At 45.3% G+C, this 17,393-nt stretch overlaps 1 protein-coding gene across 3 annotated transcripts in view; it reads right to left on the reverse strand.

The window, feature by feature from the left end:
* The window catches only part of LOC145357253 (syntaxin-1A), a 236,496-nt gene that overhangs the window by 13,249 nt on the left and 205,854 nt on the right, over positions 1–17,393 (reverse strand). The window contains exons 7-9 of one of the 3 annotated variants that reach the window (XM_080210428.1): positions 14,980–15,053; positions 9,751–9,888; positions 6,235–6,345 (exon numbers count right to left, since the gene is read on the reverse strand). In XM_080210428.1, the coding sequence (XP_080066554.1) occupies positions 6,235–6,345; positions 9,751–9,888; positions 14,980–15,053 (323 nt within the window). Of the gene's footprint in view, positions 1–6,234; positions 6,533–9,750; positions 9,889–14,979; positions 15,054–17,393 lie in introns of those variants that run through there. The other 2 variants (XM_080210429.1, XM_080210430.1) reach the window with 2 other exon arrangements.

Genomic DNA, 17,393 nt, shown 5'->3' on the forward strand with positions numbered 1-17,393 from the left:
CTATTTTCAAGCTATATTGATTAAACTGCAGCCAGCTAAAGGATTTTTAAAAAATGAAACAACTGCATTCTATTACCCTGACTGATCGTATTGGTTCATTGAGGATTTTACGTTTGTGATAAAGCAAATTAATTTTAGTTGGAACTTTAATGGTAACTTTAAAATGCATTTTGCTTGTTACTTCTTAATTGCACCTTAAACTGGAATTGCCATTCCATGAGCCACAGTTTAGGCCCTGACATCAGTGGAGTACAGCACAGACCAGGGCATAAAAATTACATCTGATTCTCAAATAGCAAGGTTGCACTTCTTTGGCATATTTCTGCCATCTCTCTCAGCTCACAAGTTTTGGCGTAGTGATCTATGCGCAGACTACATGGCTGAACTAAAAGGGTAAGCTGGATGTGAACTAGGATGTTGAAGTGGTGGAGGCTACCTCGCTAAATATATTTAAGTCGCGGGTATATAGGTTTTTGACAGACAAGGGAATTAAGGGTTATGGGGAGAAAGCGGGAAAGTGGAACTGATCCACTTCAGATCAGCCATGATCTTATTGAATGGCGGGGCAGGCTCGAAGGGCTAGATGGCCTACTCCTGCTCCTATTTCTTATGTTCTTATGTGAGGAGACTGCCCACTGGGCAGGCTGGCCTTCTGTACCAGGCCGCAGTGGGGGAATGGAGAGGAGGGATAGAGGGATCGGAAAGACTAGGATGGGGCAGTACCTGGCGGAGATTGGAGGCCAGGAGGTAGATTGGGGCGAGGTGAAAGATCAGAGGCTAGAGCATCGAGGGGAATCGGAGGTCAGAGCAAAGATTGGGGTTCATAAGTAAATGAAAATCAGGGACAGGATTAGAGTCTGGGGCTGGGGAAGAGAGGAGGCTGGGGGTTGGGAAATGGAGGGCTCACTGGGTGTGCGGTGGGAGTGGGGGTGGTGTGGTTGTAAGAGCCAGAATGTCGAGGTTAGATCGGAGGTCACGTGGAAGGGATTAGATGGGGTGCTTGGACTGTGTCCAAATGCAAGATTTGTTGAAGCTGGTAATCTGGACCTAGCAGAAAAGTGAAAACTTCTTATCTTCGCAATCCTGTAATCTTTGCCTCCTCATAGCTGCTGGCTGAGAGACAGCCTAGAAAACCTCTCTGGACAGGGGGGAATTTAAAATGGTATTCATAAATTGAGACAAGTAATGAATACTGAAATTTCCAATTTATCTCCTGAGTTTGAGACTATCGCCTGCCCCTATCTTACCCCCACAAAACCAGAAGCTGGCAGCCTGGAATCAGAATTCAGATTTTTTAACATTATAACATCTCACCCAACCCAAGCTGACCTAATTTTGGTGGTTAAAATTCATAAGAACCATAGACTTGCTTCCCAGCCATGTCACTGGAGGTTATTTTGATCTTAGAAAGTATATATTTCCTAGAACGTTTTGCATTAGAATTGTTTAGTCTACAAATAATGGAATGGATTAAACTAGGATACGTATCATGTGTTATATTGGGATTAATGAAACTGGGATAAATTAGGTGGTACTAAGTGCCTTGTGCAGAGTCCTACAATATCAAGATAGTCCAGAAATAGACTTTGCCAATTGTAATCTTTGGCTTGATTGTATCTAAATAATTTCAAACCAGCCAACTAGCTCACAGCAAAATGTCAGGGTATCGATTGATTTGAAAGATTGTAACGGGCAGATGAGAAATTCTTTTATTTTCTGGCTGCAAAATATTGAAAGAACAGCAGTCAGGCTTGGCCGTAGTCAAGTGGACCTGTGGCAGTAAAGTGCACACAACCTGTCAATCTTGCTCAGAATGGCTTGTGTGGGAAGTAGAAAGTCACACAAGTGCAGAAGGGAAGGGCTCAACCAAGACTCAAGTGAAGGCAGGTGGTTACTGTAGAGAAAAGGCCTTTTGTTTTATTCTACCTTCTTGGAGCGCTTACACCGGGCAAGAGGAGAAGGGATAAAATAGAGTGCATTGTAGTTGCTATGCTTTGCTGGGACACATTATACCCAAATAGGCTAATTAGACAGATTGTACTGGAGAGATTTTATTAGGAATGATTGTATTGGGATACAATATAACAGGATAAGTGATATAAGGCTAGGTTTATTTATAAAACACTGCACTGGTATTGATTTGACAAGGATCTATTGCATTCTGATCCATTATATTGTGACTAGATTAGATTATGTCAGGAGAGATCAGAACCTTTTGAATACATTAAAATAGGATACATAATGATAGGACAAACTGTACTGTTAAAGATCAGGTCAGATACATTGGTCCAGATCAGAAATAGACTTAATTAAATAGATTTTATTTAAGTTTTGATGAAATTAGACTATAGTTGATTGCATTAAGGAAGAAAGTTCAGAGGGCAGATTGAGTCAGGTACTGGTCTGGATAATGGGCATTAGCACAGCTCAGGATCAATGGTAAGGGAAATGTAAAATGCAAAATTTTCTCAGTTTCCTATTATTTCATTGAATGTTCGTCAAGTCACCACTTACAGAGCCTTAATATTCTACCAACAGCCACTGCAAACAGAGCAGGTATTTTCTGCTACAATGTCACAGAGAGCACTCCCCATGAGTACTGGATGCTGCATTGGAATGCAAACCACCAGCTGGTTTGGCGAGGTATGAAGTGTGAATGGTAGGACTAGCAATCCAAAAGCTGATGGGAGAAAGGATTCACAGAGGAAACAAGGACGGGGAAACGGAATGGAAGGGCCACACATGCAGTATGTATCAGCAAAGCAAACGTTTCTCTGCCATGGTTCTACAGGGACACCAGCTTTGTCTTCTCTCTCGTTCTAATCTTAACTGACATTCTTTGACATGCATCTGGGAACTGAACAATACAACTGGTCTGTGATCATATACCACTGAGAACCTGGGCATACATTACGAGCCTCCAATCTGAATGGTTGACATGACGTAAAGCTTCCACCACCATCCGACCCAAGAGACCGCTTGACCCTCCAGATACCACTCATCTAGAAGTTTGGTTTTCAGGCAAGTTAGATTATTTTTCTGTGTAACATTACCCTTTGTACTTGCTTATCCACTCAATGTGTGTACATTGTGTGACATACAGACATTGCTAATCCTAGTAATACTAGGGAGGGGAAAAACCGATTGGAAATAAAGTCTTGTTCTAAGGTTATACCATAGAGAGATAGAGTGCTGTGTATGTTAATAATGTACCCTGGGTCACTGAGTCTAATATACTCCCCCATGTATATTCTACTCACACACATTGTGTGCCAGTGGGTCTAGCAATCCTATTCTTCTTGCTTACCATTTTTTCACTGGTGCACCTTGTTTCTGATTTCTGCGCCTGTTAGCTGTATACAAATGTGTAAGAGTGTAAGGCTGTACCCATGCCTGTGAACTGTAGGAATTTCCTATCATGTAGGCAGCAGGTGGATTTCTGTGAGAGATTCATCATGCTAAAGCCAGTGAAAATATGCCTGATAGTAAATCACAGGAGAGAGCTGAAGGGTATATTTAACTGAGAAAAAAAATTCAGAGAATTGCTGACTAACAATTAACAAAGTCTGCAGGATGACTGGGGCCTAATACAGTCTGTTAGTTGACTGGGGCCTAATACAGTCTGCAGGATGACTGGGGCCTAATACAGTCTGCAGGATGACTGGGGTCTAATACAATCTGTTAGTTGACTGGGGCCTAATACAGTCTGCAGGATGACTGGGGCCTAATACAGTCTGTAGGATGACTGGGGTCTAATACAGTCTGCAGGATGACTGGGGTCTAATACAGTCTGTTAGTTGACTGGGGCCTAATACAGTCTGCAAGATGACTGGGGCCTAATACAGTCTGCAGGATGACTGGGGCCTAATGCAGTCTGCAGGATGACTGGGGCCTAATACAGTCTGCAGGATGACTGGGGTCTAATACAGTCTGCAGGATGACTGGGGTCTAATACAGTCTGCAGGATGACTGGGGTCTAATACAGTCTGCAGGATGACTGGGGCCTAATGCAGTCTGCAGGATGACTGGGGTCTAATACAGTCTGCAGGATGACTGGGGCCTAATACAGTCTGCAGGATGACTGGGGTCTAATACACTCTGCAGGATGACTGGGGCCTAATACAGTCTGCAGGATGACTGGGGCCTAATAGTCTGCAGGCTGACTGGGGCCTAATACAGTCTGCAGGATGACTGGGGCCTAATACAGTCTGTTAGTTGACTGGGGCCTAATACAGTCTGCAAGATGACTGGGGCCTAATACAGTCTGCAGGATGACTGGGGCCTAATGCAGTCTGCAGGATGACTGGGGCCTAATGCAGTCTGCATGATGACTGGGGCCTAATACAGTCTGCAGGATGACTGGGGCTTAATACAGTCTGCAGGATGACTGGGGCCTAATACAGTCTGCAGGATGACTGGGGTCTAATACATCTGCTGCATGACTGGGGCCTAATGCAGTTTGCAGGATGACTGGGCCTAATACAGTCTGCAGGATGCCTGGGGCCTAATACAGTCTGCAAGATGCCTGGGGCCTAATACAGTCTGCAAGATGCCTGGGGTTTAATACAGTCTGCAGGATGACTGGGGCCTAATACAGTCTGCAGGATGACTGGGGCCTAATACAGTCTGCAGGATGACTGAGGTCTAATACAGTCTGCAGGATGACTGAGGCTTAATACAGTCTGCAGGATGACTGGGGCCTAATACAGTCTGCAGGATGACTGGGGCCTAATACAGTCTGCTAGTTGACTGGGGCCTAATACAGTCTGCAAGATGCCTGGGGTTTAATACAGAATGCAAGATGCCTGGGGCCTAATACAGTCTGCAAGATGCCTGGGGTTTAATACAGTCTGCAAGATGCCTGGGGTTTAATACAGTCTGCAGGATGCCTGGAGTCTAATGCAGTCTGCAGGCTGACTGGGGTCTAATACAGTCTGCTGCATGACTGGGGCCTAATACAGTCTGCAGGATGACTGGGGTCTAATACAGTCTGCAGGATGACTGGGGCCTAATACAGTCTGCAGGATGACTGGGGTTTAATACAGTCTGCAGGATGACTGGGGCCTAATGCAGTTTGCAGGATGATTGGGTTCTAATACAGTCTGCAGGATGCCTGGGGCCTAATGCAGTCTGCAAGATGACTGGGGTTTAATACAGTCTGCAGGATGACTGGGGCCTAATGCAGTCTGCAGGATGATTGGGTTCTAATACAGTCTGCAGGATGCCTGGGGCCTAATACAGTCTGCAGGATGACTGGGGCCTAATGCAGTTTGCAGGATGATTGGGTTCTAATACAGTCTGCAGGATACCTGGGGCCTAATGCAGTTTGCAGGATGATTGGGTTCTAATACAGTCTGCAGGATGCCTGGGGCCTAATACAGTCTGCAGGATGCCTGGGGCCTAATACAGTCTGCAGGCTGACTGGGGTTTAACACAGTCTGCAGGATGACTGGGGTTTAATACAGTCTGCAGGATGACTGGGGCCTAATGCAGTTTGCAGGATGATTGGGTTCTAATACAGTCTGCAGGATACCTGGGGCCTAATACAGTCTGCAAGATGCCTGGGGTTTAATACAGTCTGCAGGATGACTGGGGTTTAATACAGTCTGCAGGATGACTGGGGCCTAATACAGTCTGCAGGCTGACTGGGGTTTAATACAGTCTGCAGGATGACTGGGGCCTAATACAGTCTGCAAGATGCCTGGGGTTTAATACAGTCTGCAAGATGCCTGGGGTTTAATACAGTCTGCAGGCTGACTGGGGCCTAATACAGTCTGCAAGATGCCTGGGGTTTAATACAGTCTGCAGGCTGACTGGGGCTTAATACAGTCTGCAGGATGACTGGGGCCTAATGCAGTCTGCAGGATGACTGGGGCCTAATATAGTCTGCAGGATGACTGGGGCCTAATATAGTCTGCAGGATGACTGAAGTCTAATGCAGTCTGCAGGATGACTGGGGCCTAATATAGTCTGCAGGATGACTGAAGTCTAATGCAGTCTGCAGGATGCCTGGGGCCTAATACAGTCTGCAGGCTGACTGGAATTTAATCCAGGCAGGATGACCAGTTTCTAACACAGTCTGCAGGACACAATACAGTCAGCAGATCAATCATGTAAACGCAAGGCATGAGAAACATTGTTTTTCTGTGGTCTCTTGTGATGGGATTGGGAAAGTCAATCACAAATGGGGTTGCCCATGCCACATGCTGAGATGGAGACACTCGCACTACTCACCCGTCGCGCTTTACTCTGGTACTTAACCGCCTTTTTCGTGTCGGACACTGCCCTCTCTACGTAGTCAACTGAGTGCTCAACGTTGTACTCGATCCTGTCTATCATCTCTCCCTGGGCGTTGAGGAAAGAGCACAGACATGTGAAAATAACAAGTCTTCTGAGAGTGTCATTCTCTCCGGCCACTTACCCGTCGGCTTGTACCCTGAAAATTAACTGCGCTTTTTGTGCTGTCCTTTGCCTGCCCAACGTAATCCGCTGCATTGGTGACATTCTGTTCAATACTGTTGACCACATCACCCTGGAACAGAAGGAGAAGAGGTTCACATCCTCAAAGAGTTAGACACTCTGTGCAAACACAACGTAACATCGTCACTTTTACACTGACCCACCCGCATCTTGCAACAGTCCCTAAGCCCAGCTGAAACCTTCGGGGAGTTTCATCCTCCAGCCCTACAGTAACTACTGCCCTGCTGCATGCACCTTGACCGTCACCCAATGGTTTGACTGAACGTGGGGATCAAACACAGCACGAATGCCATGTCCTGCCTTGGCACAGTGAGCCACTTGCTCTCTCTCTCTTACCAGATCATTCAATCACTCCCAAGTGGAGAGTTGCTTAAGTGACAAAGACTTAAGTATTTAGTTTTGAATCTTACAGATGGTGATCAATGAAGGATTCCTAAAGTCTGTTGCTGCTGTTCAGAAACTGGGATGAGAATTCCTCTGGATATTATATATTAAATGCAGGTTTTTCCTGACTCGCCCTTAAAGGCCCACTTCCCCAGGAAAAGGAGCAAAGCCTTGTTTTGCTGAGTCTTCACTGGGTGCCTGCGACCTCAAATTCTCCCCACCCATTGCCCCCACTCACTGCAGGGCCAAAAATGAGAGGCAAAACAAAGGTTTGAGTCCTTTTCCCAAATCCTCTTACATCCCCCTCAGAATCTTTAGGACTGATTGGAATCTTCTGGTTCTCTGTCTGAAGCTCCCAAAATGTAGCTGCAAGCCCCAAGTGATCCGGTCTTTCCAGCACTTGGCACTGCCAATTTTCCTGCAATTCCAGCGCTTCCCATGTGCCGCTCCTTTCCAGTGCTGGCACAGGAAGGGAGACAGCTGGAAAATATATCCTTTCTTAATGTTGGTTATTCCTTGTTCATGTAACAGCATGATTCTAACCTACTCACAGCTCGCAAATTAACCACTGCATTGAGACTCTCTGCAGAGGCCGTGCTGGAAGCCACCCAGACTTACTCCAACAATAGTGTAAATTCACTGCTGGTATTCACCAGGCTTGGAGCAGCAGGAGAAGCTAAGCGTACACTTCTACAGCAACACAAGTCTGCATGTTCGGCAGGGTTGGTGATATGTTTATGCATTAACGAAAATATTCTTGAGCATGCAAGCAGTTTGTAGCACATGCTATCATGCAAATTACACAGTTACCATTGCATGCTGCAAGTACAGAGATACAAATACCTGCAGGACTCCACCATCCCGTCCAGGGTATTGGCAAAAGGAGAAAACACAGGCTGTTACCAGCATAGGCAGAACAGGCTCACAGACCGAGCCTCCCAGTAATACTGGAAATCAGCATGACTGATTATTACAATGTTATCCACAATCCAGAATCTCCATTCTCTCCAGTCCACAGAGGGCTACTCCAGGCAGGGACCAGTACTAGGATCTCTATTTCTCTTAACCTATATTCATGATCTAGACTTGGGTGTGTAGGGTCAATTTCAAAATATGCAAATGACTCAAAACTTGGATGCATTGTGAAGAGGATAGTGAGAGATTTCAAAAGGATGCAGACAGGCTGGAGTGTGTGGACATGTGGCTGGTTAAATTTAAAGCAGAGAAGTAAGCAGGAACTAGATCTTAGTAGGAAGAATGTAGAAATATCAGGCAGCACAGTAGTTAGCAGTGCGGCCTCACAGCACCAGGGACCCTGGTTCAATTCCGGCCTCGGGTGACTGTCTGTGTGGAGTTTGCATGTTCTCCCCGTGTCTGTGTGGGTTTCCTCCCACTCTCTAAGGATGCGTTGGTTGGGTGGATTGGCCATGCTAAGTTGCCCCGTAGTGTCCCAAGATGTGTAGGTTAGATGAATTAACTATGGTAAATGTGTAAGGTTACAGGGATAGAGCGGTGGGGAGTGGGCCTGGGTAAGATACTCTGTCAAAGATTAGGTGCTGACTGGGGGCTGAATGCCCTCCTTCTCTACTGTTGGAATTCGAATTTGATAAAATTCTAAAGGGGAATGCAGGAACAGATGGAGTTGTGCTATCATGAGCACAGATCACTGATTGTGACAGGACAGGTTGAGCGAATGGTTAATAAGGCATATGGGAACCAGGCTTTAGAAATAGGGCCCAGAGAGTATAAAGGAAAGGAAGTATGATAAACGTTTATACTGGTTTGGTCTCAAGTGGCGGTAGTGTGTCCAAATCCGGGCACCATACTTCAGGAAGAAGTTGAAGCCATTGGAAAGGGTGCTCATAGATTTAAGAGAATAGCTCATGGATGGGGAACTTCAGTCAGTGTACAAGGATGGATTGGAGAACGGATTGCGCTATCTCCTTAGCTGCCCATTGATTGGAAGGTGGTGAGGGTGGCATAGTGGTTAGCACAGCTGCCCCACAGCACCAGAGACCTAGGTTCAATTCCCAGCTTGGGTGACTGTCTGTGTGGAGTCTGCACGTTCTCCCCATGTCTGCGTGAGTTTCCTCTAGGTGCTCAGATTTTCTCCCACAGTCCGGAAAACGTGCTGGTTAAATGCATTGGCCGTGCTAAATTCTCCCTCAATGTACCCGAACAGGTGCCGGAGTGTGATGACTGGAGGATTTTCACAGCAACTTCATTGTAGTGTAAGCCTACTTCGTGACACTAATTAATAAATAAAACAAATGAAATAAAATAGGGGTGAGTGGGTAGGTACAAATTAAATCATTACCAATTAACTTCTTTGCCCAGATTTGTGAAAATGTGATTTCTTGGATTGAACACAGTGAGAGGACAGTGTCTCTGATGGAGCAATGAGGTGAATGTCCACTCCAGTGTGTTACTGAGTTATACTGTCAAAGCAGACTCAAGCTCCATTCCCAATCTGTGCTATATTAGTTACTCTCCACTGGATGTTGGTAAAGCCAGTGTGATTGGATTCAGCACCTCTACCCTAGGAGGGGAGAAATAATCAGTAGAGAAAACTGGAAGACTCAGAGAAGAAATCTAAAACTAAAAAAGAACACACAGCTTTATATAGGGGTCAGTCTGTGATCACATAGAACCTCCTCCGATATAAATAAGACCCTTTAACATTAATCATTAAATCAATTGTTTCACACAAGTCACAATGTAAAGTACACACACACACACACACACACACACACACACACACACACACACACACACACACACACACACACACACACACACACACACACACAATGTGAGTTCACAAGCTGGGTCTACTGTGTGGGACAAGTTGAGAATGAGAACTCTCTTGTTCATTGCTTCTCTTACCTGGCTTTCCACCAGCATTGCCATGTCCATAAACATATCGTGCAGCTCACGGATACAGTTTTCCAGTTTGATGATCTCATGGTGTCGTGTCTCAATCTCATTCAGTGCCTGCTTTGTAATGTTTGAGTCCATGATGATCTGTGGGAAGAAGCAGAATCAGCTGGTCTCCTGGTGAAGACAATACTCCTGGACCTGACCAGGTAGAAACAAGGCTTGGCACAGATCTTTAATCTGAACCCTCAGCAATTTAGATGCAAAGCCAGGCGTGAATGAGCGTGCGGTCAACAAAACCATCACATTTATCAAAGCAAGTTTTGGCCACTCTATCTGCATTGTCCCATGGCCTCTCCTTCTGTCTAAGTACCAGCTTGCTTCTTTTTGCATTAAGAATGCATCCTCTTAATTTTCCTTTTCAATGCTTTGGACAAGTCTACACTGATGAAGCTTGGTGATTCAAATTCTTCCTGAGGTTTCAGTTCCTAAATATGGCATGGTTACAGTTGCATTACTTAGAAACATAAAAAACATAGCAGATAAGAGCAGGAGGAGGCCATTTGGCCCTTTGAGCCTGGTCTGCCATTCATTATGATCATGGCTGATCATCTAACTCATTAGCCTATTTCTGCTTTTCCCCGAAAATCTTTGATCCCATTTGCCCAAGTGCTGAATCTAGCCGCCTCTTGAATACATTCAATGTTTTGGCATCAACTGCTTCCTGTGGTAATGAATTCCACAGATTCACCATTCTATAGATGAAGAAATGTCTCCCCTCCTCTGTCCTAAACGGTCTATCCTGAATCCTCAAACTGTGACCTCTGGTTCTGGACTTCCCTCACCATTGGGAACATCCTCCCTGCATCTGTTCTGTCTGGTCCTGCTAGAATTTTATAAGTCTCTATGTGATCCCTTCTCGTTCATTTGAACTCCAGCAAAAACAATCCTAACCTCTTTCCTCATACGTCAGTCCCACCATCCCCGGAATCAGCCTGGTAAACCTTTGCTGCACTCCCTCGAGAGCAAGAACATCCTTCCTCCGAAAAGGAGACCAAAACTGCACACGGTATTCTAGGTGTGGCCTCACCAAGGCCCTGTATAATTGCAACAACACATCCCTGCTTCTGTACTCAAAACCTCTCACAATGAAGGCCAATGCACCATTTGTCTTCTTTATCGCTTGCTGCACCTGCATGCTTACCTTCAGTGACTGGTGCACAAGGACACCCAGGTCCCATTGCACACTCCCCTTTCCCAATTAACAGCCATTCAGGTAGTTATCTGTCTTCTCGTTTTGCTTCCAAAGTGAATAATTTCATATTTATCCAAATTATACTGCATCTGCCATTGATTAGCCCATTCACCCAACCTGTCCAGATCATTCTGAAGGATTTCTGCATCCTTGCACAGTTCACCCTCCCACCCAACTTGGTATCATCTGCAAATTTTGAGATGTTACATTTTGTTCCCTCATCCAGATCATTCATATATATTGTGAATATATCCACCCCATCTCCCTACCCCCATCCCCATACTCCCTACGCCGGCCTCCCCATTGCTGGCTTCTATTGGCCTCCCCAATGTTCCCGAAACCGCCCCCATTCCCCCCAATCTCTGATCGCCACCCTTCCCAACCACCCACCACTGGTGGCCTACCAGAACCAACCCCCCCTGCACCAGCGCTGATCTCTTACCCACCCTGATTTACCCCCCTCAATGGTTAGCCCCGAACCCCTTCCCCGAAGGCCAGCCCCGATCCTACTCCATGACTAACCCTAACATCTCTCAATGGCCAGCCCCAAAACCCTCCTCCACTGCCAGCCATGACCACCCCACCCACTGATGTCCAGCCCCAATCGCCCCCTCCCTCACCAGTCCCACTTGCAGAGTGGCAGCGGATCCCCCCCCCTACCATCGACCAGCACCCCCCAATTGCCACCACCAATATACCCTGCCCTCTTTGGTCCCGCTCCCTTGGCGCTGCCCAGTATGCGGTGGGCAGTGCCAATGTTCCTGGTGGTCAGTGCCAAGGCGCCAGGCTGGCAATGCCAGGATGCCAGGCTGGCATTGACCAAAGAGCACCCTACCTTTCCTCCGACCTCCTGGGGAGTGGGCCTCAGTGGGCTCTCTTCCACCAGCGGTGTGAGGATGCCTATTCTCCAGAAGTGGGGAGCACTTGTAAACCCCGCTTGTGGGAACCATTCCTGGCAGAGGAAGAGACGCGACTAGGCCCAGAGACTACTGTCCCACTAATCATGTGGAAATGTTGCTTTCCATGTGATAATCAGCTCTGTGCTGGTTTCCAGCATGGAGCTGATTGCGCTCAAAAAAGGGCCTTGGAAACTTGTGACTGACCAGATACTGATCACAAATCTTGCGAAAGGCTCTCCACTGTTGTCTCCTGGCCCTCTGTGTAACTCGAGCAGTGCAGAAGGCTGGGAGAATCCCAGTCCATGAGATGAAGCCAGTCTTTAGTTAACTTCATTACAGCTGTAATCCTGGGAAGATTATAACCAATGCAGGAGGTTCAGGCACTGAAACATCCTTAGGTTTAATCTTAACTCTGTGTAAGTGGATGGGTTTTGAATGAGTTCAAATTTTACCTCAGGAACTCTGCTCTGAGTCTTTTAACAAACAATTGTCCTTCCTCCTTCAGCCAATCATTCCCCAATATCCACCTGCCATCCCGAAATCTTTCCATTCAACGAATTCATTGTTGGTGAACTTTAACCAATATATTTTGGATATCATGTAAGTTCATGAACATAGAACCTAGAACATTACAGCGCAGAACAGGCCCTTCGGCCCACGATGTTGCGCCGACCAGCTTTTAAAAAAATATCATGTAAGTTCATGAAGGAAGTTAGGAAAGATCATCCCTCTGTTGAGTCTATGTCGATTATTGTTTGTTTGGAGGGAATGAGAGAGGTAATCCTCAGGTTTATTCCTGGTAAGCAATTCCATGATTTTAAACCATCCCCCCACAACACTGGTTACTCCGTCAGTTTACATAGCACCTGGGCTCAGATCTAACTGGTGACGTCTGCCTTTCTTCAAGGCCATCTGAGCTCATAATTGGTTCTATTGTCCAAGGGTTGGCACGGTGGCACAGTGGTTAGCACTGCTGCCTCACAGCGCCCGGGACCCGGGTTCAATTCCGGCCTCAGATCACTGTCTGTGTGGAGTTTGCATGTTCTCTCCATGTCTGCCTGGGCTTCCTCCGGGTGCTCCGGTTTCCTCCCACAGTCCAAAGATGTGGGGGTTAGGTTGATTGGCCATGCTAAATTGTCCCTAATGTCAGCTGATTAGTAGGCTAATTATGTGGGATTACGGGAATAGGGCCTAGATGGGATTGTGGTGGATGGGCCAAATGCCCTCCTTCTGCACTGGGGGGATTCTATCAATTCAATGAACCTGAACTCTCACTTCCTTAACACTGATCTAGCATTAACCTCTCATTTTATTATTTCTTATATGGACTGACGTGTAACAAGAAGTGTAATCGTGAGACTGCTACATCTGTGGGCCTGTTCTTTATTTAGTCTATCCCTTAATTCCTAAAAGTTCTATTTCTTCGTACATCATTGTTTTCAAAATGAACCATTTCTCTTTGCGGGGCCATGTTTTGCGCAAAGTGTTAGTGAAGCACACTGGGACACCCTGAGGACATGAAAAGAACTGCTTAAATGCAAATTCTTTATTTGCCACCTCATCAAAATTATTCTCTCAATCATCTTCAAAAGTGAATTAGATAGCCATCAGTTTCATTGCGGTTTGTGGGATCGAGCTCTCCACAATGGGCTGCAACCACTGAACTTCACAAAAGCAGCTTTAAGGTTGGAGGTGTGGGGTTCTGACCCTTCTTCAGTGACACTAAGAATGAACAAACTTATGTGCACCTAACTGTTCTGGAATATCCCCATGATGTCCCAGTATGTTCTGAACCAATGGATACGTTTTGGAGTGTTGAAACTGTTGTCACCATAGAAAGCATTCTTTCCGGTTGTATCACAGCTCCTGCTCTGTCCAAGACTGCAAGAAATTATAAAGGGTCATGGACAATGCCCAATCCATCATGCAAACCAGCCTCCCATCCACTGACTCCATCTACACTTCCCGCTACCTCAGTAAAGCAGCCAGCATAATTAAGGATCCTACTGGACATTCTCTCTTCCACCCTCTTCCGTCGGGAAAAAAATACAGAAATCTGAGGACACGTACCAACCAACTCAGCTTCTTCCCTGCTGCCATCACTTTTGAATGGACCTACCTTGCATTAAGTTGGTATTTCGCTAGACCCTAGCTATGACTGTAACATTACATTCTACACCCTCTCCTTTCCTTCTCTATGAACGGTATGCTTTGTCTGTATAGCCTGCAAGAAACAATACTTTTCACAAAACGAATACACGTATCAATAATAAATCAAATAAAAGAAGAGGGTAGATAATTTACATACAGGAAAATATCACAAACAGCAAAGATAACGGGCAAGATTTTTCTCTTTCTCTGCAGTGTGTTTCGAGGTGCACACTCGCTGGTGGTGGGATTTTATGGTCCCGCCATCGTCAACAGGGTTTCCACTGAACACATCCCTTCCTGCTTGGAAACCCGTGGTCAGACTGCGTTGCCAGCAGGACCATAAGATACATGAATGGCAGCAAGGTCATGGCAAATATGTATTTGGTTGAGGAAACAGTACTGTCTTGGATGCCAGGATAACTCCCATGTTCCTTTTTCACACAGTGCTATGGGATCCTTTACCTCCATTGCAACAGGCAAGGAAGGTCTTGTTTTTAGATCTCAAAGATAATGATTCTGACTCAGATTGTGAGTTTACGGGTGGGATTTTCCAGCCGTGCTTGCCCTGAAACTGGAAAATCCTGCCCGAAGTCAATGGACCTTTCCATGGTCCATTGTTTGACTGCTACGATTCCCTTGGTGTGTGGGACGGTAAAATTCGCCTTTTAGTCAGTAATGGGGTTTCAACCTATAAGCTTCTGGTTAGGAGGCAAGAATGTCCCCACCTAAGCCAAGCTAATATTTACATGCCAATCAATCTTCCTTTCATAAACCTGACACGCTGTTTATTTTGTTTTGCTGTAACTTAAAGCGCTCACTGATGACTTACTGTGTGACTGGTTCAATGTAATCATTGTCCTGTGTAATGGATCTCAGTCGCTTAGGGATTTAGCATCACGGTGTCAGAGAGAAGGAAGTTCACATTACACTCACCCCAGACGTGAAGATTGCAGGATTCCCACTCTCCAGCATGTCTTCCAGCTCTTCATTTGTGGTTGTTCTGCCAGCTGAAATAAAGCAAATCAGGACAACCCAATCAGTTTTACCTCCAGTACTGAACTGCCCTCCTTGGCTTATTCACCATTCACTACTGAGACAGTAAAAACACAAGTTCAAACTCAAGCTCCCTGTACAGTTCTCTCATAGCCAATGTGCCACACACCATTGGCACTCTTGGCTTAGGGCAAAGGCAGATTTGCCCTCATGCCGTCCAGTTGGGAATGAATCTGTAGCCTGCTTGGGTGGTAAGGAAATTGCCTGGTTGGAATGTATATCGGTGCTACCTTGTTGAAGTGTATATAGAAGCTTTCACTGGCAGGGGGAAAGCAGTTGGCAGAGGAGCATGGTAGCCTTGTAGAGAAATTGATGTTTAAGAATTATTTTTAGTTTAGTTTATGCACACTGTCTATCAATCGATTAACCCAATATGATATTATTCTGTTTAAACTGTAATCAATAGAGGGCTTCGGTATTTGTTATCATGCGAGTCTGTTTAGATTCACTCGATAGAGAAGTGTACCATGGGATTTTGGACAAATGAGCTAAGTCCAGGACAACAGCTAAAGATGCCCCTGTTTGTACTTACTTCCACCTCACAGAGCCACACTGCAAGAACCTGCAGCCTTCAAGGTCAATCAGATGAGCTAACATTCTCTCACATCATTAACACCTTATCGAAACTGGGTGCATCAGCAAAGGAAAGTTAGAAGAGATTTATTGTGTAAAGAGGAGGAAAGAATAACAGCAGCTGTGTTCTACATGAAGTTTATTTTAATTTGGAAGGAAAGCAAATGCATTTCGCTCAATGAGAGCGATCTTACCCACCATTCTGCCACGCTCCCACTGCAGCGAGGTTGGAGAATTTGGCATCCAGCCAAATCTTCTTACACTGCAGCAGAATGGGAAAATCCCACCGAAGTGAATGGTGTTAATACTCAGGCCAATGTTTGCTTTATATTAGAGTTTGTAACAGTGTGTGATTTGTTTTGTAACTGGATAATCCTTTCAGACCTTTATCTGGGAGACTTTACTACCTCACATTATATTGGGGACACACCCTGTAGAACTTGAAGTATTATCTACATTGCAATCTTCTGTATTAGGAGTACATAGTTGTAAGGTTATAAGCAATTTTACCATAAGCAACTTTACCACACTATCCTTTGTTTATAAAAGCAATTCGTTCAAGTATCAGCAACCACAAAATTCTCTGGCAAAAGGCCTCCAAAAACCAGACATTGATAGGTGTTTGATTTATTGAGAAACCTGCACCAACTTCGCAAAATCTGAAGCAACGAACTCAAGGAATCATGAGGGCAAGACAGCATAATTCCCATAGAACATTAACAAATGGACAAGGAAGATACTATAAGACATCCTCTTAATTTAGTAAAAGGTCCTTAAAGTAATAGAAACAAACTGTAATAAGGAGGGTGGAGGTATAAGTCATTGGCAGTTTGAGGAACCAGTCAAGAGGTCGTGAGAAGTGATATCAGCCAATGACCATCACCCTGCGGGACCAATCACAGATTGATCACACATTCCTCCAGCCAATTAGAATAAAGCCTCGACTGCTGTAGGCCAATCAGAATACAACAGCGTCATTAACATGCTGGAGGCTGTGGCTTAGAAAAGTTTGGTAAACAGCAGGTTTCTGTGACAAAGCTAAACACCAAGCTGGAAGCTGAAGTGTGCAGAGTCTACTCTCCTAATTGCACAGAAACGACGGGAAAAGGACAGAACTGAGTGTTGCCTCACACCCCAAGCTGAATTGGGAAGCAAGAACAATAGTATGCCTGCAAAGCTGCTGCCCAGCTTTGAGAAGTATTTATTTATAACTTGGGTAAAGTTTCTCAAGTTACTAATCAGGCTGTCTCCTGTTGCCTGTGTGGTTAAAGGCACAGAATTCCAGGTGTGGTCTAACTAGCGCCTTGCATAATTTTATCAAGAATTCCCTATTTTTATATTCCATTCCCTTTGAAATAAAGGCCAACATTCCATTTCCCTTCCCTATTACCTGCTGAAAATACATGCTAGCTTTTTATGAATGAGGACCTCCAAATTCCTCTGTGCTGCAGCTTTCCTCCATTTAAATAATATTCAGCTCCTTTATTCTTTCTTCCAAAGTGCAGAACTTCATATTTTCCTACATAACATTCCACTTAAAGTGTCTCCCGAGAGATATAAACAGGTTCTGTCATCCTCACTACTTGCTTTCCCACATATTTTTATCTCATCTGCAAACATGGCAATAGTACATTCACTTCCCTTGTCCAAGTCATGAATATATATTGTAAATAATTGTGGCCCAAGAACAGATCCCTGGGACACTCCATGAGTTGCAGGTT

The sequence above is a fragment of the Carcharhinus amblyrhynchos genome, chromosome 23 (assembly GCF_965287045.1).
Source record: "Carcharhinus amblyrhynchos chromosome 23, sCarAmb.v2.hapA, whole genome shotgun sequence".
In the NCBI taxonomy this organism is placed as follows: domain Eukaryota; kingdom Metazoa; phylum Chordata; class Chondrichthyes; order Carcharhiniformes; family Carcharhinidae; genus Carcharhinus; species Carcharhinus amblyrhynchos.